The sequence below is a fragment of the Talpa occidentalis genome, unplaced genomic scaffold (assembly GCF_014898055.3).
Source record: "Talpa occidentalis isolate TD23 unplaced genomic scaffold, MPIMG_talOcc4v2.1 talOcc4.8, whole genome shotgun sequence".
Taxonomy (NCBI): domain Eukaryota; kingdom Metazoa; phylum Chordata; class Mammalia; order Eulipotyphla; family Talpidae; genus Talpa; species Talpa occidentalis.
In genome coordinates, this window is record NW_023605194.1 from 62,278,038 (window position 1) to 62,303,229 (window position 25,192).

The 25,192-nt window shown below is 39.4% G+C and overlaps 1 protein-coding gene across 2 annotated transcripts in view; it reads left to right on the top strand.

Annotated features, from left to right (window-relative positions):
• The first annotated feature begins 1,961 nt into the window (after positions 1–1,961).
• Positions 1,962–25,192, top strand: part of FAS (Fas cell surface death receptor) — a 44,038-nt gene continuing 20,807 nt past the window's right edge. The window contains exons 1-2 of one of the 2 annotated variants that reach the window (XM_037496575.2): positions 1,962–2,339; positions 21,735–21,870. In XM_037496575.2, the coding sequence (XP_037352472.1) occupies positions 2,310–2,339; positions 21,735–21,870 (166 nt within the window). In that variant the 5' untranslated portion in view covers positions 1,962–2,309. The remainder of the gene's footprint in view (positions 2,340–21,734; positions 21,871–25,192) is intronic. The other variant, XM_037496576.2, reaches the window with a different exon arrangement.

Genomic DNA, 25,192 nt, shown 5'->3' on the forward strand with positions numbered 1-25,192 from the left:
CACCTCTGGTTCCTACTAGCTCCCCCCATCATGGCATACTGAGACTTGAAATCCAAGACAGCTGCCTGTAAGTGGGAGCAGGAAATATGGCACCAGTTCACCTTGCTGTGATGTTCTTCTGTCTTTCTGTCTTTTGAGGAGGTGCACTCTGTATCAGTAGAGAGCCTGAAATTCTATTACTAAAATTGCATTTCTTGGGCCTCCGTGGTGGTGCAAGGGGTTAAGACGCAACCTCTGAAGCTATAGGGGCCTTCCCTGGTGGCGCAGCGGTTGAGCGCTGGGTTGCGAGGCTGCCGGCAGCCTCTGCAGTGCCAGTTCGATCCCCAGCCACCGGCGAAGGTCCCACAAAAAAAAAAACAAAAACAAAAACCCGCAACCTCTGAAGCTATACATAGCCACAGCAGCATGAGTTCGATCCCCGGCCAGGGAGCTATCCATATAGCGCAGCAGACCTCTCCTGACTCACCCACTGCTCCCCTCAGCAGTGTATTTCAGTCAGTCTGCCTGTTCTGTTCCCCACTCTGTGTCTGGTGACTCCTCTTACCCCCCACACCTCTGGCCTGTACCCCAGTTCTTGTACGCATAGATAGATAAATCTTTAAAAAAATAAATAAATAAAAATAAAATTGCATTTCTTTGCTCCTGAAGGTTTGGAGGCCCTTAGGAATGTGTTACTATAATACACAATTAATCAGAGATGTTTGAACTATTTTCCTCAGAGCACCATTATTCATGAAGTATTCATTTATAAATGTTCTCCACAGGACTCCTTAAGGAAGACATGGAAGTTTAAGGAACAGCATATGTCATAGCCCTCTCTTAGCATAATGCATATTAGCTTAATGAAGGCTCTGAGAAGTTTGGGAAGAGGCTTGTTTTAATTAAGCTAACCCAGAATTTTTCTAAAATCCTGAAACACATAAATATGTTTCTCCCCACAAAATACATGTCTTACTTTCTGGTAATGGGGGAGGGGTGGAGAGGGTTTGGGAGGGGCCCCTGGGTAGGGGGATAGAGGAGGAGTGGTTAGAAAGAGCAGGACCTACGGAGCAAGAATATTTTTTTAATTCCTGATTTGGCTTTTTATTAACTAATCAATGCTGCCCATGTTACTTACTTTTTTTTTTTTTTTGCTACAATTATCACTTGTAAGTAAGTAAATAAACATCCACTTCTCTGGGCTAAAAGATAAACACTAAGCAAAGAAGAACCATTTGTGAAAATTGCTGGCTCTTAAATGGAAGATGTTGACTGCCAATTTTCCTTTCTCTGTCTTTCTCCCCTTCCCTCTTGGTCACATTTCTGCTTCTTTTGTCCTTCCTCGTTTTTTGCTGTACTTTTTTATTTAAATGACCTTTTTATTTTAGAATTATATTCAAAATCACACTCATTAATGACATCACACAAATTGTCCTTTTGCAAAATTCTTGCAAAGCTATCTAAACATATATCCACTTTTCAAAACAATGGTGACTTTGTTGCAAGTTAATCAGAGCACCCAAAAAAATTTTTTTCAAGAGACTTGACCAGGAAATGACTAACAAAGGAAGGCAAGTAATTGTGATTGTTTCATAGGGCTAGAGCTGTGTAATTTGTCATACAAGTTACTTTGTTCTCATGAGAAATAAAAACTAAGAGGTCACCCGTCTTCAGAATACCCCAAAGCACAATATGTGAACCCTTTCACTTGGCAACTGTCACTTCAAACTCCAGTCAAGGGCTCCTGGGAATTTCTCAAGTAGCAGCCACAGTTCAGTGAGCTGAGTTGCAGGTCAGATCACCTTCTGATTGTTGCCAGCACTACACCCAGACAAAACCTTTCCAGGTTGAGCTACAGCACAAAGATTTAGGGAGGACAGCAGGTGTGCTCTCAAGGTCCTACCTGCACTGGGTTTACCAGCTGACTGAAGAAGAAAAAAAAAAAAGTCCTGAGAGGGGATTGCCCGTTTGTGCAAAAACCGTGACTCTCCCTCCACCTCCAGCAGGAGTTGCTAAATCAAAGGCGCCCTCCCCAACCCGGGGTTCCCCAGCAATGCTTCCTCCTACTCCCAAGGGGCCTCTGGCTACTCTGTCACTTTGCCCTGGGTGTCTCTGAAGACCCACTCGCCCAAGGTGCTTGCTCTGAAAAGCTTCTGGAGAAAGGAAAGCGGCTTTACAGAACTCTGTGGGTGTGCCCGGGGCGAGGCTTGAGGCTTCGCGGGGAGCGCTGACTGGACCTGGATCTCCTGGAGACGTTTCTCTTCTCTGAGCGGGCAGGCCGGCTCTGCTGGGCGTGGAGACGCTTCTGTTCGGCGGAGTGCTCCCCAGCCATGGGCAGAAGCTCGGTTCTCTTGCCTCTGGTGAGTCCTCTCCTCCCTGGCGGGGGCGCGCCCTGGTCCGGCTGGAGCAGGCACTGTGGGGCGAGAAGGGCACGGCGCTGGGTGAGCGCGCGGGCTGCCCACTCCAAGGGAGCTGACAGGCTCCCCAGAGCCGCTCCCGCCCGGGTGCTCCAAAGGCCCGAGGCCAGAGCATCTCCTGTGCGCGGGGAGCCGGCAGGAGCCTGGGAGAGTGGGGTCGCTGGAAGGAGAGGCTCGCGGGAGAGGGGGGGAAATGTGCTGAATAATTCTTGACAGAATTGACATAATTCTTCTTGACATAATTGAAGGCAAAGTTCACTTCTGCTTTCGCGCGCGCATGTGTGTGTGTGTATGCGTGTGCGTGTGTGTGTGCACGCGCGCGTGTGCTTGGAACGGTGAAAACTTGAGCTCTTTAGAGCTGATACTACACTTTTTTCCCCGGCAATTTGTCACAAGCTGGGAGTAAATCAACTCCCGGGCAGTGGTTACAGTTGAGACTTCAGACCGCACCGTTTCTTTCTTGGTAAAAGCTCTCTCGGGGCTTTGTGCTCCTGCCCGCCGCTTGTTTACCTTCTTCTGGCAACACCGGAAAAGAAACTGTTTTGTTTCCCTTCCGGGAATCTCTCTTCTTAAGACGGTAAACCGCCTTATTAGGTTTGGTGTGTTTTTTTTTCTTGTTCAAACTCATCTCCTTGCTGTCCCCCTTCTATCTTGCCCTGCCACTGTACTTCTGAAACCCCAAGGGTGGGGCAGCGAGGCCCCCAGCTGGGGCGGCCAAGCCTCCTCCCGGGCAGCGCCCAGGGAGCATCTGATCTGGGCTTGGAGGCATGGACAGCAGCCGTCTCTCTGTGGGAGGCCTTGTCTCGGAAATGCCAATTGGATGACTTATCAGAGGCCTGATTTCCAGAGGTACTTTTGGACCCTAAAACCTCTGAAAGTCAATACATTCTATTTTATTGGGCCCAGGAAAGTTCCTGGGACTTGGTAAGAGTGTTCACAAATGGCATGACCATCTCCCAGGGGTGCTACCGTGAGGAAGGTGTGCTTTTCTCCATTTTACACACGACAAATGGGATTCAGCCGGCTGACATAATTCAGTGGAGATCACACAGCTTGTAAGTGGCAGAGCTGTGGTTTAATTTAGATTTAATTCCAAAACTCAGGCAACTAATTTGTCGACTGCAGCCGATTTCCGGATTACAGCAGAGTTGAAAGGGAAAAAGTAGTGATAATCTGGAACCAGTTCATAATTGCAAATCTAATCCTTTCCAGGTCTTTCAGAAATAATGTCTGATACCTGGACTCTTTTAAAAACGTTCTTAGTTCTAAGGAAACTTTAAGATTAAAAATTGAGACACCATTCATACAACCTCAGACAATACTATTCTTTCCCTTATCATTAACCATTGTGCTATTGTAGTATTGGTTGTTTTGAAAAGCTCTCATAGGTCCTGGGGCAGCCATTTTAGTAAGTGTAGCGAAACTTTCAAAGCCCAGAACTATACCATATAGATATAAACATTTATTTATATATACATATACTTGTAAATCTAAAATGCTATAAATGAAACAATTTGCCTTTATTCTTGTTTGTATATCAATAGGAAATTGAAGTTTATTAAATAAAATTATAATGCAGTTGATTTAAAAACTATGACATAATCCCATCAACTAGATAATTGTTTACATTTTGTAGTATATCTTCCATTTCTCCTCTCTAATATGATTTTTTTAAATATAATTACACAGCATCCTGCCTTGCACCCACTATCAAGCCCCTATTCTTTTCTTTTTTTTTTTAAAGATTCATTCACTTATGCATACAAGAACTGGGGTACAGGCCAGAGATGTGGGGGGTGAGAGGATTCACCAGAGACAGAGTGGGGAACAGAACAGGCAGACAGACAGAAGTGCACTGTTGAGGGGAGCAGCAGTGAAATCAGGAGAGGTCTGCTGGGCCACTCCACTGTGGGGGATTGAACTCCTGCTTCATAGGTTGCATCCTAACCCCTTGTGCCACCGGGGAGGCCCCTCAAGCTTCTATTCTTAAAGACGTTTCTATAGGCTCATTTCACCTTTGTGTCTCCTAAAAACTGCTTCCTTTTCTGCCTTTGCACTTAATAGTGCTTAAATCGTGAACAGCAATAGAAACTAAAATGGGGGTAGGAATGCTAATTTCATGGAACAGACAAGCAAATTTTGTTTAATCATGTCACTGGGAGTGGCCATATGTTCACTTCTCTTTTCTCCTCTTTTCTATCTCTAAAGTTCTCTATAGTCAGCAAGTTATCCCCAACTTTTACCTCTTTGCTTCTCTTGCCTTCTTTCTGTTGTTTCAGAGTTAGTTCTCTTCCCTTGCTTCTGGGTGTTGTTTCCATGGCACCAACAATAGCAGATGTCTAAAGGAGACAGAAAAGAGTCAAGCTTAGAAATTTGTGTCATAAATAGCTATGGGCTCCACTTTTTATTTTATTTATTTTTGTTAATGGCCTATGACCCCTACAGGTTTTGTCTTGTATTTGTTGGGTCTTTGATTAGATATACCAAAGAGTCAATTTCTTCTACATTCCTTAGCATAATTGTCTTAAAATTATGGTTGAGGGAAAGAAGAGGGCATTTAAAAAAGGAATCCAGTATATTTAAAAGCAATTATACAGAATAGTTTGGAGAAGAAAATAAAGAATAGCTGCTCAATTTATAATTTAATTATCTTCTGCAACCAGCCTAAGAAACATGAAATATGTGTTATAAAGTGTTTCTATTTATTTTTGTTTTCACACAAAAGACCTGAAAATCTTTATGAAGAAAATAAAATCATGAAATATAATTTACAACATTAGCAACCAGTATGAGAAAGCAATTTTTTTAATTTTTAATTGACTGCAATATTGGGGGCAAAAATGAAATTGATATATGGAGGCCATCTGGGTTCCCACTATTAACTACAACTAGACAAATGAAGTCTTCTATTGTCCATGACTGAACCACAATACCAATCTGGATAGCAAATTAGAATTTAATTTAAGAAAACTGTTTCTTGCTGAGTTTGAAGGGGGAGGGGAGGTGAACTAGTGGCAGGGAGAACTCAGGGTTTTGATGTTGTTTAAACAGTTCTTAAAGTGAAAGTGTAAGGATTAATCTCTCTAAAGAATGCTTTAGGAAGCCACATCACTATAGCATAACTTTCAGTTGGAGAAAATAACCTTTTTCTAAGATATTGTACCAAACCTGAATATGGAAACCCCCCTGAAAGCCCCTGGTGATTTAAGGGCCTTTGGTTCATTATCTTGAATCCCAAAAGTCCCTTAATGAGCACATGTTTTGTAATGTACACTAAAGACTATTCACTTATAATGAAAAATAACTAAAGTATATAATTTAACACAATCCATAAGACAAAAAGCAAATTGAAATCAATTTTAGGACAGTGAGTGGATCTCTTTCCTTTAAATAGATATAGAGAAATAGACCATATGATATGAAACTAAAAGTATTTTTTAATTAACTCACCATTATTTTACTACCTAATACAAGTATTTTTTATTTTACTTACAGTCTGTTAGTCTTGCCTATACATATTTATAATTGCATGCATGTACATAACTCTTTCTACATAATTTTCATCTTGATTTATTGGGTGCATTATAGAAGGCACTTATTAAATGAACTTGGATTTTATAATTCTTATTTATATAATTCTTAATTATAAATTATAAGGCATAAATAATAAATTAGTAGTCTATTTATTACTTATGTCTTATAATTATAATTTTTTTTTAAATTCATTTTTGCATAGAAGAACTGGCCAGAGATAGGCCAGAGGTCCAAGGGGTGAGAGGATTAACCAAAAACAAAGTGGGGAGGACAGCAGGACTATTTTACTGAAATACAGTGCTAAGGGGAACCCTAGGCAGGACAGGAGAGGTCTGCTTCACCATGTGGGTCATCTCCCTGGCGAGGATCCAACTCAGGCCATCTTGGTGACAGCATTGACACTTAACCCCTAGGCTACCAGGGAGGCCCCTATAAAACATTTCTTAGATGTAGTGGGCATATATATTTATGCCGTGTAACTTATTACTAAAAAATCATTTGCAGAATCAATGTAAAAACTATTAGTAGGTAGTATTATAGCTCTCTTTTGCTATGTATGTTTATATATATTCACAATAGTGGGAAAATAGCATTTACCTACCCATTAATTCCTTTTCAGTTTCTGGAAGCCTTTTGCTTTAAAAAGAAAAATAAGTTGTCTTTAGCTTTTTGCATAATTGTAGTCATAAACCAACAAAATATATTTAATTCAGTCTAATTCAATCTTCTTGCCTTCCTTTATTTTCTTTGTAGTGAGAGTATGAACAGTAAACCCTGAATTATAAAGCAGTTACCACTGAGGTTGGTAACTTCACCTTCCCTGGAGGTATATGAGCTGGTTCTTCCCTGTGATCACAGCTCCCTTCTTGATTTGAAATGAGCTTTCCTGCAATCAAGCCAACACCATCAACAGGCATTTAGAAACAGAATCATAGCTCTGTTAGACAGGATCCAAGTTTGACTAAGTAAGAATAACAGTGAATTTAGTACACAGTTATGCATTTTCAGTAAGGTCCATCTTAAAAATTAGCAACTCTATCTACAATTTCAATCTCCAATCTACAATTTCAATCTCCAAATGTGCTCAGCCCAGCAAGCTGAGTAAGCCTTCTGTGGATTTCTTTAAGCTGTGAACTGGGATAAATTGGCAAAATTAAAATACAATTGGCATTTGGTTAATTAATGACATATTGTCCTTGAGTCTCAAGTTATGCGGCATTATGGAATCATTCACCAGGGTGACTATCTGGGAATCCATACAAATGAATGATGCTAGAAAAGTCAATACTTTTCATTTCCAAGGGCAGAATCTTGGCAGAAGAGAGGAGAGGAGAGACAAACACACAGAGAGACTGAGAGATAGAGAGGACTCGGTAAGTTAAGTAAGGTCTTGCCCATGCTGAGGTTTGAGCTTTGGTTTCTAGACATCGTCCCAAAAGGATCCTTGATCCTAGTGTACTGATTTTTTTCATATAAAGTTCTGTATGAATTTAAGTGTGATTTCAAAAATAGGGCCCCAAAGTATGTTTTGTTTTATCTGCATCGTGAAACATATAGTATGTATGCATGTACATGTATTTTTAATTTTAGTTGCTACCATTTAAATGTTAGGAAAAATGGAAGATTTAGTCCCAGATGCCACATGGCCCTAATCCCCTTGACAATGGTCTGCCCTTTTGTCCAGCACCTCTCTATTTTGACAAGCCTCCCATGACCGCTATTGTCTGTTATACCAGGATACTTTAGTTCTGTGTTAACTCTGACAACTCAGAACAGTAAAGGCTGCAGGGCTCTAGTTTAGGATTTTATAGCCCCATGTTACCCATTTCCTCACCAAAGATAACTTCTTCTCAGGAGTATTTTTGGAAGAGTCATTATTTCTTCAAGAAAAGCAAATTCTAATTTGCAAGTGCAGAACACAGATGTTTTAGTGCATAAAACTTTTCTCTCATGTAAATATTGTAGCCTGCTAACCTCAGATTTTGCTTCCTCTAGCACGGCTGATTTCCAGCCGTGATAGGTGTAAAAATAACCATGGAACTTTGTTGAAGATAATCAGAAGGAGAGACCCACTGTCACAGAACCTGACTCTTTAGATCAGGGGTACAGGTAAAGCTTTTTTTTTTTTTTTTTTTTTTTTTTTTTTTGACCCATCCCTACATGGTTCTGATGTCTCTCAGGGATTGAGAGCTATTTTTCTTACTCTTGTACTAAACTCAAAATTTCTTCCCAGATGGAGTTTTCCAGGTTCTCTCTTTTATTTATATTTATATTTATTATATTATTTATATTGTTTGAAAGTTCGGAGTCCGGTTAAAATGTACACTTTCAATTTACATGGTTAAGTATTATAGCAGCATTACCAGTCACTTACTCCAATTGCTTCAACTACTTCTCTCCTGGTCCTCCCAGAAACTGGCTTTCAAAAAGCAGCAGTACTAGGCTAAGATCACCCCCCCCCTCTTTTTTTTTTTTAACACATTTTTAAAACAAGAACAAAGTCATCTTCTCTGATAACCTTTCACATAGAAAATTTTATTTTATTTTTGTTTTTTAAATAATGTGCCTCTACAAAAATATTACTATTTATTTTATGCCAATATATTAGAAGTGCATCATATAATTGGAAACAGTGAACTATTAATGGTCTGTTTATAAATTCTTTTTCCTTGAGTATTTTTTTAGTAGCTAAAAGTGTAAAAAGTAAGCAGGCAGGCTTACCTGAGCTTCCTCTCCTTGACAGCAGAGGACCCCAAGATTTCAGCCCACATAGTGGGGCCTACAAGGCTGGGAAAAGCAGTTCAGGTTCCTGTAGGCCCCTGATGATGAGTCCATCTCTAAAGACCTTTAGAGATCTCTTGTCTGGTTAGCTTAGTGAAGTTAAAGCAGGAAACCTTCGTGCTCAGCTATGACCATCACTAGCACACCTCAAATCTTGAGTCTGTGGGAATCAAGAAACTGTAGTGTGGTCCTTGTATACAGACCCTGTGGCTGTTAAAACAGAAGACCAGAGACTGGAGAGCTTTAACAAGAGAAGTTTCTTTTCTTACGGTTCTGGAGGCTGGAGGTCCAAGATCAAGGCGTTGGCAGACTTCCTTCCTTCCTTCTTTCCTTCCTCTCTCCCCTTCCCTCTCCCGCTCTCCCTCTTTCTCTCCCCACACCCCCTTTCTCTTGTTCTTGGAAAGATTTGTTCCAGGCTTCTCTCCCTGACTTGTATCTTCACATCATCAACTCTTTTGTGTCTGTGTCCAAATGTCCTCTTAGGGCATAAGGCTAGCAGTCATGTTGGATTAGGACACACCCTATGGGTCTCATTAGGATTTAATTTCCTCATTAAAGATACCTTATGTCCAAACAGGGTGACACTCTTGGGTACTGGGGCGTGGAGGTGGGTGTAAGACAACATAGGATTTGGAGACGGGGGCTACAAAATTAGCCCTGACAGTTCTGCATGGCCAGGGGCCAGTCACTTCTCTAGTTGGGGACTTGCACTGTGTCCTCTCTAAAACTCTCTCTTCTCTAAATGGTAAATATGATAAGATACAAAATATCAGTTCGTATGTTTAAGAGTTTAGGAATTAGCTGGCTTTTCCACTGGTGTCAGCACTTTATTTTAATTTCTGACTCTACCATCCTCCCCTGTGCTTCTTTGTCTTCTGTTACTCTTAGCCGAATTATGAGATTGAATTTGCATGGCAGAGCATTGCCCTGGCATGTCACAACCCATCTCTTCTTACCAATCTGTTTGAAAGTTCAGAGTCCGGTTGAAATGTACACTTTCGATTTACATGTTTGAATCTTTCAAATCACTCTATTAGCTTGCTTTTCTAGTTAAGTATTTTATGTGATTATACTTGTATGTGAGGATAAACATTATAGTAGTATTACCAGGGTTAAAATACAAAGTCATATTCCTGATATTTTAAAACAAACTTTCTAGAACTTATACATACAAATGAATGCTTTCCCCCTAGGTGGGCCAATGGGTGAGCAAACAATCAATATTACATTTTTAGATCATTATTATATTATTAGAAATTCTGTTTATAGGCCACACAAAAAAGTCAGACCATGTCTTTTCTAGATGTGTACAAATAGACATTATTCTGAGAAACACATCTAGCTCTTCATAATTAAGTGCTAGCTTGATGAGATGCTTAATTATGACACTTTTTATTTGTCTCATTATCAATTCAAATGTTATATTCTCACCTTAAGAATCTCTCAGAATGTGGCTAATAGGGTTTACACATCTGATAAGTATCCCTTAAGAAAATAAGGCAAGATTTAGTCAGAGACAGAACTTGCTATAAACCAGTCTTCCTGGAGGGGCTACTCCAGAACCTTTCTACCAGTTGCCCTTGCAAAACACACTCTGTCTGGGAGGGGCGACTGTAACCCTATCTTGTGCCAGAGATTGAATCTCAGGCCTCAAAGGCCCAGAGACCAAGAGAGCCGAGACTGGGAGGAGACAGGGAGGAGACAAAGTCAGGGCACAATTACTGGGGGGTTGAGTGACAGCTGCAGTTAATTATCTGGAGCCATTCACTCTTTGTCGCAATGGAATCAGGAAATAAAATGATACACTCACCCATAGGAAAAAAGACCACAAAAAAACTTAAGCAAACTGGAGTTACCAGTTTGTGGTGGTTTGTATATGAGAGCTTGCAATTTCATAAATTAAGAAGATAAGTTCCTTTTCATGTGACACCTTTGTGCAATTTTATTCCAAAATAAAACTGTTTTCATCATTATTAAGCAACTCTGCTATTTTGAGCAGTGACATACATAGTCTCAGTTGACTAAAGGCAAATGTTTAAGGAAATATATCCAGTTTAAGGAAATATAGTTTAACACTAGTTTAAGGAAATATATCCAGTTCAAGGCCAATGTTTATGATTCTTTTTAGTATAGCTGTAGGACTTCCAAATAAATCTATAAGAGTTTAAGATAGAACATTTGTATGGATTGAGTGCTTATTAGCACTTAATTGGATTATTATTCAAAGATTCAGAATTTTTTCAAAGTCTAAATTCTAAGCTGCTATTATAGATCCATTATTGTTATGATTCAGATTTTTTTTAAGATTTATTTATTTATGCATACAAGAGCTAGAGTACAGGCCAGAGGTGCGGAGGTTGAGAGGATTCACCAGAGACAGAATGGGGAACAGAACAGACAGACTGACTGAAACATGCTGCTTAGGGGAGCAGCAGGGCGAGGCAGGAGAGGTCTGCTGCGCCATGTGCGTTGCTCCCTGGCCAGGGATCGAACTCATGTTGCAGAGGCTGCAGATTGCTTCATAGTGCAGTGCTTAACCCCTTGTGCCACCAGGGAGGCCCCTATGAATCAGATTTTTTAATCTTATTGACAAAGACTAACTCAAATGAGAAATTAGTAAAGATTTTTAGGTTTAAAACATTCCTGCTACCTCTGAAGTTGCCTCTTTTTATTTTTTAATTATATATCTAACACATGTCCATTGTAGAGAAAAACAGAGTTAAGCAAAAATGAAAAGTAAAGTCACTCATAGTCTAGCCAACTAGAACTAACCACTGGTAATATTTTGATAGGTTAAAAATAATTTTCTGTTGAGACATTGTTTTTTCTTGAAATGTCCTTCTTCTATTCCCCTTCTTTCTGTTTTCTGAAGCCAACCCTCATCCTCCCAGTATTGAATGGTCTGGATCTACTTTAGTCCTTCTCATAAGAGAGCTTTTTTTTTTTTTTTTTTTGCAGTAGCAGAGCACAAGTCATACGGAATACAACCCCTTTGGGTTTTGACTGGAAGTAAAACACTCTTTTCCATGATCATAGTCTGTTGGCAGCTTGCACATTTGCTGTCAGTCTCAAGTTAGTGCTCACTTTTGAAAAATCTCACTGACAGTTCCAGGCTTCAGTCTCTTCATTCTTGCCATTGTCAGGGCTGTCATTTTTCCACTGCCCCATGCCTTTTTTGTCTTGCTGCTTTTTAAAATGCTTTTCTTGCTTGCTTGGAACTTCACTAAGAACAGAAATAAGAGTTTTATTTCCTTTTATTTCCTTTTCAAATCCTAGCTCACCTCTCAGGATCAATTGCCACACTGATTCTTTGAGTAATCCCAATGCAGTCTGTTGAGTTCAGTCACTGAGATGCTACTACATTGGAAAGTGCCACGGTAGCCCTCTAGTGTTGATAGTTCCTGGGAAGCTGAGGAGAGGTATCATACTGGGTGATGTGTAAGAGGATTGAGCGACATGGGTCATCGATTTCTGGGTCTGGCCATGCCTTCTTCATTCCTTCTATTTAGCAACCTGGTTGGCTATACAAAGTGATTTATCACTAATGCAAATAATGAATGATTATCTCACAGTTTTCTTAATTTCTCATCTGATACGAGGGCAAAACCTTCACCTAGCCTGTTTCTGAGAATTTTAAAATTAGCCAACGCAGAGTCTAACAGACTTCCGGTGATTCCTTTGTGCACTTCCAGTTCCTATTTGTCCATTCCAGAAGCCACCTCTGCAAGGACCTGCACTCATCATAGCTGCTCTCAAATTGTAAGGAGAGAAACAAAAACTCTGCTACTTCCAAAACTGCTGGCCAAGGCTAGGGAGTTTCATCTTCCTTGCCAGCCAGAACCCTAAATGTGGGGGTCTTGTTACAGTTTTTTCCAAACTACAGCACAGGGGCTGGCTTCCACTATGCAGAGAACTCCTGCCAGACACCCTCCTTGTCCTTAACATGCCTTGGCTTTGAAAGTTCCTTGTGTAATTAGCACTTCTGCTTCTTGCCAACTAATTGTCTGAAAACAAATTGAGTTGTTTGCATGCCTAAATGGAGCAAAAAGTAATTAGGAATGTAATTTGCATGCCTGAAACAGCTCAGATTTGGGCCAGAAGTGCTGAGTTCTTCTTTGGCTGCTCTTAATTTTGGGTTATTGGACAAGTCATTTCATGTACTCTGTGCTCAGCTTTCTCAATTGTAATACAAGACAGTGATAATTCCTCATGCGCAGGTTTCTTGTAACTAGCACAGGATGATATATTTGAATGAAATTGTAAAAGGCCAAGCAAATGTCCCTTGGAAATGGGTAAATAACCCTCCAGGGATTGGTGCTCTCATTTAACATTTTCCTGAATGATTCAAAGGGAAAATGAGATGCAAATTTTATGACTTGCAGGACTTCAAATCCTGCAGATAATGAAAGATGGTGTCCAGATAATTGCCCAAACATTATTCTGACTGAGAAGATGTTTTTGAGGGGATGAGATTAACATTTAAAATGGTGGACATCGAGTAAAGCAGATTACTCTCCATGATGTGTGAGTCTCGTCCAGTTACAGGCCTTCACAGAACAAAGACCGAGAACCCACAGGAAAAGGGAATTCTGTTTCCAGACTGCCTTTGAACTCAAACTACCACTCTTCTTTGACTCTCCAGCCTGCTAGTCTATCCTGTCAGATTTTGAATTTACCTAATTTCTTTATTTGCATGAGTCAATTCTTTAAAATCAATCTCTCTCTCTCCCCTCTCTCTCTTTTCTCTCTCCACACATACATACCTCTGGTTCCATATCTGTGAAGAATCCTGACCAATACATCTTAATTGTAAAAGACACCCTTGATGACAGCAGAGTTCTTGTCTGTTTGTTCACTACTCTGTCCCCAAGCATTTATCAGACAAAGCCTGGCACATAGTAGATACTCAACAAAGGATTTGCCCAATAAATGATTAATGGATTAGCTAATATTATTCCTAATATGCTATATAATCAATATTTCTCTGATTTTTTAGCCTTCATTATTATGGAGATATAAAATTATCTTTTTCCCCATTTGTTTATCATTTGCCTTTTATTCACATTTCAGACCTTTTATACTACCCATTTTTGGTCATTTCAACTTTTTTGGAAAAAAATTTGAGCATTCAGAGTATTCAGTCTTGAGCTGGCTCGTTGGTCTAGGGGTATGATTCTCGGTTTGGGTCCAGAGTATTCAGTCTTTGTGAGTTTCTTCCTTGTCACAGTCAAAATGCCCCATTTTCTTCTTGGAAAGTATGGATCAAATGTTTGCAAATTGAGTTTACACATAAATTTTTAAAAATACAAGCTATACAGAGCACTGCTTATATCACATCATGGAATGGTGACAAGCTTTTGAGACCCATCTTTCAGTCTTTGATGCTGAACTAATTAAGAAATATTTCCAGGGATTCCACCCTGTGTAGGAGGTATGTTCAAATATGAGATGAGGTTGTGGGTTCACTACTCGGTGGCACAGAAGTGAAAAGCCCTGCCACCAGCTTTTGAGAAAAGAACCAGTTTAATTCAAGGTCACCTGGCAAGAGACTGGAGGCAAGACTTAAATCAGTCTCCTTGAGGTTGGGGAAGGATTTATGAAGTTAAAGTGTGGGGGGGAAATGTAAGTTGGTAAAGTCTGGTAGCTTTCTGTTGAATCATGGTGCAACGCAAATTGGGATCTAGAACTGCAATGAAACTGAGCACTCTTTGCTTCTGAATGGTCCATCTTGCCATGAATAGGGCATCTTAGTTCTATCTTCCATGGCCATTTTTCTGTCCTGGGAATGAGCAATCACCTTAAGGAGTGTGAATACTCTTCTGAGCCTGCATTATGCAACACAACTTGTCAATTTATGAAAAATTGGTTTCTTTCCTTTTTTTAAATTGGGAGGGGGTATTTTTGACTGTCTCACATGACTGTTCATGTGAGAAAAGCAGAAGCAGGAAGCGACCATCATGATGACCATCACTGTTCTTTCTCCCCTTGAGCTTGTCTATTCCTCAATCCTGAGTGACTAAAGGAGATGACCATGTTGACTACTTGCTGCTAACTATGGATTGTTGACCTGGGTCAGAGGAATAAAACTGGTTTTGCTTCAATTGGAGATACTCATGTCTTTAGGGAGGAGGGATCTGAAGTTGTGGTCAGTATCAGCTTTGAATATACCAGATAAGCAACAAGTACAAAGTTTAGGTCATAGAAATATTAGACCTAGAATATAAATGGGTGCAAATGCCAATTTCAGCATATTTTGATGATGGATGATAGCTCCCTCTAGAGATCAATGACAATATACTTTCTAATGTCAGATCCAAGTTCTAGAGGTGAAATTTGTTAGAATCATGTGGTCTCTTGTCTGATTTTCTCTAAGTGAGTTTCCACTTCTGATGAAATGTTTAGATATGCACAGCAGAAATAATTAGCTATTGCACAGACATCTCCTGTTTCAGTTAACATATTGTCTAGGTCAACTTACTATCCAATACTACTTTACCTAGGGAATCTCAATACCTTTTGTTGAGGGGCAACAGCTAGTACTGTTTCATATGCCACTATTTCTAAGGTGAGCAAGAGATTTCTAATCTTGTGCTCATTGACCGATTTTTCCCACTATAGTAGCAGGGTTCATACAAAAAGTGTCTGGGGGGCCTCCCCTGGTGGCCCAGCGGTTGAGCCGGTTCGTTCTGCCGCCGCTGGCAAGGGTCCCACAAAAAAAAAAAAAAAGGTGGGTCCATCATCCTAAGTCCCTGACAAATATTTACCCATTATTCTCCAAATGGTATCCCCATCTATATTAGACCTCCTAGTTCAAGAGAAAAGTTTTAAGGAACTAGTCCATTAGCTGAGGACTGAAAAAAAGTATAATTATACTTCCTAACAAACTCTCCTCCTATAGCCAGCCATCAAGATGCCTATAAACCAAAGACTGGCAATCTGCCCCTCAGACAGACATATCTCAAAGGAACACAGATATATATTATTAAAAATCATATTATTAAAAATTATGACATCATTTTTGGGCAATTGCAGCCAAGACTCTACTAAAGCAGGGATTATGCTCAAAAGGTCCAAGAGTAGTTTAATTTGCATACTGATAGACTAGAGGTCACTTCCTAAGAGGTATACTCAATACTTGCTATTAAAATATTCACTTAATTGAGTTTAACTATATTTTGAACTAATTTTGTTATATCCATCTTTAACCAAGGAGTAAGAAATTGGAAATGAAAATTAAATCCCATTATATTTGCAGGTCAGATATGTCCATTAGCAAATGTCTAGTTCTGCTGTCAAAGTGCCTAAAGGTTTCACAGGTCTTCCCTGAATGTAGGGTTTTTTCAGTAAGCTCAGTATGCTCTCCCAATAAGGTAACCTTGATATAAACTAAGGGCCAGTGGAGACCCTTTGAGCCTGGGGAAGTCTGTTGTCATTACTTAAAGGGAGATTGTAAATTAGTAGCAGTGAAAGCTTAGGGGCATTTGTCACTTGCCCTTATTCCTAATAGAAGCAGCAGCGACTACCTCCCCTTTATAACTTAGACGATTGTAGTTTGGGAGGACGTCTTGTCAGTTGTGTGAAGTTTCCTCCTCCCTCTCCTTGATATGACAGGTCCCTAAACACAAAATAAATAAATATTCCTGGTTTGTTGCATTATTCTTTAAAATTTACAACCATGTAACTTCCCCATTAATATATTAATAAATGATGGTCCTTTCTCTTACTAACCTGTCTAATGTTAATTTGTCTATCCAGCTTTAAAAAGGAGCCCATATGAGGTGGGAAAACATTTTCCTTTGTGCCCCAAAATATAAATAATTCCTGACTATCAAATAAAGTAGCTGTGGGATAAATGTCCAAAAAGTTTTAATGATTTTAATTTACAAGTCCCTTAGTAATTAACTCTTTGTTAATTACTTATCTTAGTTATTAGCTCTTTGCTATGCTTTCAGTGGTATTACTTCCTAGTGCCCAATTCACATACTATTCATTAGCTATGATTATCTGATTAGGAAGAAGAACTAATATTATTAACAAGATGACAAGCTATATAGAGAAAGCTAGAAGAAGGGAACTGTCATCCTGAAAAGAGAAATTAATGCTACTAAAGAGCTTTTGTTTAAAGCTATACATTTTGCCCTAGGAAAAGATCATAAATTCACATTATTTTAAAACATGAGACATGCAAATACAGTACAGACACACCTTACTTTATTGCACTTCACAGATAATGCATTTTTTTACAAGGTGAATGTGTGTGGCAATGCAAGTCTATCAGTGCCATTTTTTTGTAACAGCACACACTCTACTTTTGTCTGTGTCACAACTTTTAATTCTCACAATATTTCAAAATTTTCATTATTTTTATCTGTTATAGTGATATGTGATCAGTGATATTTGATATTACTATTGTAATTGTTTTGGGGTGCTATGGACTGCACCCATACGAGACTGCAAACTTAGTAAATGTGTGTTCTACTGTTCCACCTATCAGCTTTTCCCTATCTCCCTCACTCACCTCAGGCCTCTGAAAGACAACAATATTGAAATTCAACCAATTAATAATGCAGCAATAACCTCATGTTCAAGTGAAAGGAAGACTCATATCTCTAATTTTAAATGAAAAGTTAATAATGATTAAGCTTAGAAAGGAATGTCAAAAGCTGAGATATGCAAAAAGCTAGGCCTTTTGTGCCATTTTGTTGGCTAAGTGTTGAATGCAAAGGAAAAGTTCTTTAAGGAAATTAAAAGTTCTACTTCAGTGAAGATATAAATGTAAAAAAAGCAAACACCCTAACTACTGATAAGGAGAAATTTTGAGTGGCCTGGATAAATATTCAAACCAGCCATAACATTCCATTAAGCCAAAGCCCAACTGAGAAAAAAGTTCTAACTATTCAATTCTTTGAAGGCTGAGAGAGGTGAGGAAAATGTAGAAGAGTTTAAAAATAGCATAAGTTGGTTCATAAGATTTAAGATAGAAAAAAAATCTTCATAACATAAAACTACAAGGTAAAGCAGCAAGTGCTGACATAGAAGCTGCAGCATGTTATCCAGAAGATCTAGCTGTAGGTAAGATTATTGATGAAGGTGGCTACATTAGACAGCAGTTTTTTCAGTGCAGACAAACACGCTTTCTGTTGGAAGAAGGTATCATCTAGGAATTTCATAGCTAGAGAGAAGTCAATACTTAAATTCAAGCTTCCAAGAACAGACAGACTCTCTTATTAGGGACTAATGTAGATTATGTCTCTCAGTTGAAGCCAAGTCTCATTTGCCATTCCAAAACTCCCAAGGTCCTTAAGAATTATGCTAAATCTAAACTCCCTGTTCTCTATAAATACAGCAAAAAATTTGGATAGCAGTGCATCCATTTACAACATAGTTTATTGAATAATTTGCTACCAGAAAAAAAGTTTCTTTTCAAAATATTGCAACTTATTGATCATGCATCTAGTGGCGATGTACAAAGAGATTCATGTTTGCTAACATGCATTCGATCTGCAAACCATGAATCAAGAAGTGATTTCAACTTTCAAATCATATTTGTTAAGAAATACATTTCATAAGATTATAACTGTCTGGTGGATTTGGGCAAAGCCAATTGAAAGGATTCATTATTCTATGTGACATTAAGAACATCTGTGATTTCATTGGAGGATGTCAAAATATCAACATGGATAGCAGTTTGGAAGAAGTTGATTCCAACCCTCATGAATGAGTTTGAGGGGGGCCTCCCGGGTTGAGCGCAGCACTGTAAAGCTGTCCACAGCCTCTGCAGCACGGGTTCAATTCCTGGCAGGCCAGGGAGATACCCTCATGGCACAGCAGACCTCTCCTGTCTCGCCTGCTGCTCCCCTTAGCAGGGTTCTCGGTCCATCTGCCTGTTCTGCTCCCTGCTCTGTCTCTGATGAATTCTCTCCCGTACCTCAGGCCTGTACCCCATTTCTTGTATGAATAAATAAATCTTTAAAAAAAGATGAGTTTGAGGGATTCAAGATTTCAGTGAAATACATAAATGTAGATGTAGTGAAAATAAATAGCAAGAGAACTCAAGTTAGAAGTGGAACCTAAAGAGGTGACTGAATTGTCATAATCTCATCATAAAATTAAAGAAGGAGTTGCTTTGTATGGACGAGCAAAGAAAGTGGTTTCTTGAGATGGAATCTACATGTGGTAAAGATGCTATGAACATTGCTGAAATGACAACAGGGGCTTAGAATTACATATAAAATTAGTTGATCAAGCAGCAGTAGAGTTTTGGAAGATTGACTCCAATTTTGAAAGAAGTTCTACTATGGGTAAAATACTACCAACAGCTTCATGTGCTACAGAGAAATCTTTCATGAAAGGAAAACTGAATTGATGAAGCAAACTTTGTTGTTTAATTTAAGAAATTGCCATCACCACCCCAATTTTTCACAATCACCACCTTAATTCATTCATCAAGACCCTCCCAGAAAAAAAGATTATGACTCACTGAAGGGTCAATAATGACAGCAATTTTTAGCAATCAAGTATTTTTCAATTATGGTTTGTACATTTTACATTGTTTTTTAGACATACTGCCATTGCACAGTTAGCAGACTTCAGTGGAATTTAGACATAACTGATGTGTGTATTGAGGGAAAAAACTCACTTTGTGATAATAATTGTTTTATTATAGTGTTGGAACTGAAGCTGAAATAACATCAAAGTCCCTCTGTATCAGCATTTTGCTTTCCTTGGTTTCTAAAGATACAACATACAGTGAAATGTTTTGAGAGACCACTTTCACATAACTTTTGATTATTATAATTGTTCTATTTTGTTATTTATTTTATTGTTCATCTCTTACTGTGCTTAATTTATAAATTATACTTTATCTTAGGTATGCATGTATAGCAAAAAAAACATAGTATTTTGTTTGGTACTTCCTGCAGCTTCAGGCATCCACTGGAGTCTTCCTCTCAGATAAGGAGAGACTACCATGAAAAGTCAAAAGCACCTCCAAATTATTAATGCATTATAAATGGCATGCCCATGTGCAAACCTGCTTTTGGAAGCTTAACATTTATTTTTTATTACAATCAATGTTAATTTGTATTCTCAGATCTGGCGCATAGTAGATGCTCAAGAAGTATCTTTTGGGTGAAGAGAATGGTTTGATAGTGAAGTCAGCATATTGAGGCATGATTCCTTTGCTCTGTGTACCATACCAGATCCAGTTATTCTTTACATTTAGTTGTTCATATATAAAAATCAGCTATATTCTAGGGTAAGTTCATCTGTGTCTTGGGCAGAGGGGAAAGGACATTATAATAAGAGCTTCAGGTGATAAAGATAAAGTATGGAGATGCTCTCCTGGAAGACTAGGCCATAAAGATAAAGATGCAACAAATGGGGAAAGACAGACCTGTTAGATAAGAAATGTGCAGATCCCCCACTCAGTAGCAAATTAAGTGAGACAGCCGAGAACTGACCAATCACAAAGAGACTGGTGGAGCTTTAGAATAATCAGGGAAAGAAAGTATATATTCCCTGAGACACGACTCTACTTTGGCTTCCTTGCCCCTCCCAGGCCTGGTTCCCTGGCCTGGGAGTCCCACTTTATTTCTGCTCTTTTTCTCCTCAATAAACTTTTTCTTTCTATAAACAAACCTGCCTCTTCTTGCTTGCTTGCCTGAGCGTCTGCGAAGTTCCTACTGTGGCTTCGTGAGACACCAACCCGTGGGGGACTAATGGCCGGGGCTCAGCGCTGCCCTGCAGCCTGGGATCCGTTCCTGGCTGAGAGACTAGGCCTGACAATTCCGGTATCACTTCCATCCATTTTAGGATGCTCATTTTTCTAAGAAACTCGTCTATAACTAAGATATATGAAACAAAGTCACTTAGACTTATGGCTTCTTAATCCAGAAGACAGGAACTGAAAATTGATTAAAGATTGGTTCTCTATAAAGAGAAATAAATATTTTCCTGTATAAAAGAGAAGACAAGCTCATTAGATTTCTTGTATGGTTGGACAATCAGGAAAGAGGTCATCAAAACTGGTTGGCTCTATGATTATGTATAAAAAGGGAAGAAATAGAACATGCTCCAGGTTTGGGAAAAGTTATCACTTTTATCCTCACAAAAACCCTTCAAGACAGAAAGCATTATTGACACTTACAGATCATGAAATTGTCAATTAGTGAGGTTATACATTTGCCTAAACTTATAGTGTCAGTAGCAGAACTGGGATTTAAACCACAGTCACCTTGAAATTACATGTTTTTCCCTATTCCACTATGTTGTCCTTCACAGGAGCTTTATTAGAATAGGAATAATAATAATTGATGATAATACTGCTTACTGGGTACCTACTTACTATGTGCCAGGAATTGTGCTAGGAGCTTTAAATGCATTATTCAATTTAATTATCAGAATAAATCTATGAAAAAGTGAATATTTTCATTTTGTAAATAAAGACACAGAGACTTGGAAAATTTAAGTGACTTACCCACAGTCACAGGCTGGTAAGTGGGGGCCAGTAGTTTTTCATCCAGAGCCCTGGGCAGGTCTTACCATCTATGATGCTGTTTCTAAGATAGTTTAGGGAACTGGAGGTATGGACTGCCATGCAATTTTTTAAAAAGATTTATTTATGCATACAAGAAGTGGGGTGTAGGCCAGAGGTGCAAAGGGTGAGAGGATTCAACAGAGACAGAGTGGGGAGCAGAACAGGAGGATTTACTGAAATACACTGCTGAGGGGAGCAGCAGGCAAGACAGGAGCGGTCTGCTGCACCATGTGGGTAGCTCCCTGGTCTTCCAGGGATGGAACTTGTGTTGCACTGCCTGCTGATAGCTTCACAGTGCTGTGCTTAACCCCTTGTGCCACCAGGAAGGCCCCTGCCATGCAATTGACCAGTTCCTTTTTTGAAGATGAGTCAGCAGGACGTTTGTACATGCAAAATCAGACATTCACGTGGCTAGTGCTCGTTTATGAAGTTGCTTAGTTCAGTTCGGAAGTCCATAAAATGCTCTTCGTGCTTTTGTTTTACAGATACTTACTGCTATTGTTGGATCATTGCCTAAAGATGTTAATGCCCAAGTGACTGTTAACAACTCTAAGGCCGAGCGTGAGTGCCCAAGAGACCTTCATCGTGTGGGTCAGTTATGCTGTCAGCCATGTGAGGCGGGTATGTTACACAAAACACCCCGCAAGTAGAATGAAAAACCAGAATGAGGAGTAATGTATTAATAATGAAAAAAATATTTTTATAGCATTTGGTTCTCCTACATTATAGCATTATTGGAAAACAAAAAACTATAAAATTATTTTCCCAAGGTTGGTTTAGTTCATCTTCACCACACTTTTTTGATATATATATGAGTACAAATAATTTACAAATGACTTGTATGTCCAAAGTGAGAGGATTTATCTATCTAGCTCCATTTTCAGTAGTAGAAGAAGACTCATTTGTGGACATTAAACCTTATCATATCAGAACTCTTTGGACACAGTAACTGTGTCACAGTAACTGTGGAACTCTGAAAGCAAGGGACTTCCAACTTTGAGAGGCTTGTCTCAGCACTTCCCTTCCATCAGAAGGTCTCTAAGAATCAGGCACTGAAGCCTGCAAGATATATTTGCATTTTGCATCTGAATAACTAGATGAGCTAGAAAAGCAACGGACAAAAATGTACACCACTTTTAAATCAGATTTTTTCACCACTACCATCCCTTGTGTCTCCTGGTCTCTATTGTCCCCCATCTCCGTCTTAACCTCAGAGTGTTTATTAATCCCCCTTAGTTTCTGGAAGCATTTCATGTTATTGAAACATGAAATGTTAATGGCCATTAATTGTTTTCATCATTCTGACTTACTTTGCTGCACATAATTCTCTCACATTCCCTCCATTTTCTGGAAATGGCTGCATTTCATCCTTTCTGACAGCTATATACTAACTCCATGGTGTGTGTATATATAGATATATAGATATATCATACCTTCTTTTTTTTGTGGACAAGTTCTAAAGTTTATATGGAGAAGCAAAACACCCAGTTTAGCAAACACATTTTTGTTAAGTTTTAATATACATGTATTTTCTGAATTTTTTCTTTTGCATATTTTACTTTTTTAATAATTTTTTTACATCATTGTTCATTTTTAACCAATGTTTGCTTTATCCCCCACCCCACTCAGATATAGTCCCCATAGAACTTCCTTCCCCAATGCACCCGTGCACCATCACCTCAGTCCCCTGTGCTCCTCCCTCCTTCCCTTTGATCCCTCTCCCGCCTCCTCCCCTGCAGGATGTCTCTGGTTTATAATTGTCTGTTTTTGCTTTGCTGTGTTTTGTACTGTTATTATTTTTTTACACTCATGTCTTATTTGGTTCCCCTGTATTCCTGCTATAAGTGAAACCATTTGATATTTTTCTTTTTCCTTCTTGAGCCAGTCGTCCATAGATGGACATTTAGGCTGCTTCCATGTACTAACTATTATGAATAATGCTGGTGAGAACATTGTGGGTGTAGGGTAAGGTAAAAAGTATCAGGCTTTTCTGCCCTCCCACCATTAGGATAGATGAGGGAACCCTGTGGTCCTGAATGCATGCCTGATGGTGGGCACCTGAAGTGGGTACACCTGGGCTGAGAGACTGAGTTTATAAGAGCGGCGTCACGGGGACGCCAGCAGAAGCCAAGAAGCAGAGAAGCCGAGAGAAGAAGAGAAGCAGAGAGAAGGCCGGAGAGCCCAGATAGAGTGAAGACTTGCTGGGGGCTGGGAGGCCAGCCTGCCGGCCTCCCAGCCCCCTGCCTGCCATGTGCCTGGTAAATCTAAATAAAAGCCTGCAAGGGCTCCAGGACTCCTCCTTTAGCCGGTCTGCTGGATCAGAAAACCTGCTCAGTGGTCTTCCTGCCCCTACAGTGGGACATATGGGTTTTTGCGTTGATGGCTTCATATTCTGTGGATATAGCCCAAGAGTGGAATTGGTGGGTGGTATAGTATTTCCATTTTTAGATTTTTTTCATGTTTTCTCACTTTCTGTTTCTTAAGGTAAACCCAGAGTGTTTTCCATAACGGTGGCATCAATTTATACCCCCACCACCCATGTAATAGGGTTCCTTTTTCTCCACATCCTCTCTAACACCTGTTCTTGGGGGTCTTTCCCATATGTGCCTTTCTCATGGGTGTGAGGTGGTATCTCATTGTAGTTTTAATCTGCATCTCTCTTATTCGAAGTGATGATGAACTTTTTTTTCATGGAGTTGTTTTGTACTGGGAGCACTGTGTGGTGGGGATCCAAGGTGATCCCTTCCAGGTCAGTTCCTTAGTCAGTGTCTCTTATAGTCTCAAACCCACTTCCACTCCAGGCTATCTGTAAGCACAAGATGCAGCTAGATTGTAGTTGATATGGAGTCACTGGCTGAGTTCTCTTTTCTTTTCCATCTCACAAAACCTCTTATCTTTGCTCCTGGTGTTGACAGTTTATTTAAGCATTTCTATGTTATGTTTTTAGCCCTGGGGTTTGGGGGTGGCACGTGTTTTGAATATCTCAGCCTAGGCTTCCAATCTAGCCTCCTAGATGAGGGTGCCCAGGTAATACTTATCTGCTGCTCCCTGCTAATTTAGGCTCCAGCTGTTCTATGTTGAAAGCCTTAGGCTCAAGTCAGTAATCCTTGGTCTGCAGCTCTACCTATGCAGTTCTCCAAAAGTGCAGATGCACCCTCCATCCTGGTTGCTAGTTTGCACACCCCCTACCCAGTGTAGTTCCAGATGTCAGGAGTCCTCATTGTTGGTATGTGCCTGCACTATTTGGGGCTCTGCACAGCAGGTGCCCCTCCCACTTGTGAGTGTCCCATTATCACTATAAACTAAGTTTTCTTAAAGTTCTTCCATACTTTTCTGCTGGACTGTGTGTGAAATGCTAGTTTGTGCAGTGGGTGTCCATTTCTCCCCCAGGGTTTTTTTTTTTTTGGTGGGGTGACTTTCTTTTACTGCAGTGCAGTTACTGGGTGTTTGAAGGAGTCAAGCCTGGTGTGCTCACTCTGCCGTCATTTATGTATTTTATGATTGCTGGTCTTACATTCAACTATCTTATTCATTTTGAATTATGTTTTTGTGGAAGGTGTGAGATATTGATTTAGTTTCATTCTTTTGCATATGCCTATTTAGCACCATTTGTTGAAGAGATTTTCCTTTTACCATTGAATACTCTTTGATCCTTTATCATAGATTAACTGTGTGGAATTATTTTTGGACCCTCAATTCTATTCCTTTCACCTTTGATTTGTGTTTCTATTAATATCCAACTACCATACTGGTTTCAATACTGTAGCTTTGTAGTATAATTTATATGATACTTCTGTACTACTTTTTTTATCAGGATTATTTCATGTTTTGTTTTCTCATGTAAATTTCAGTGATGTCTGTAAAGTTTGTATGTTTTTTAGAAATTTTCCATTTCTTCTAGGTTATCCAATTTATTGACATGTAGATGTTGATTATTTCTTAT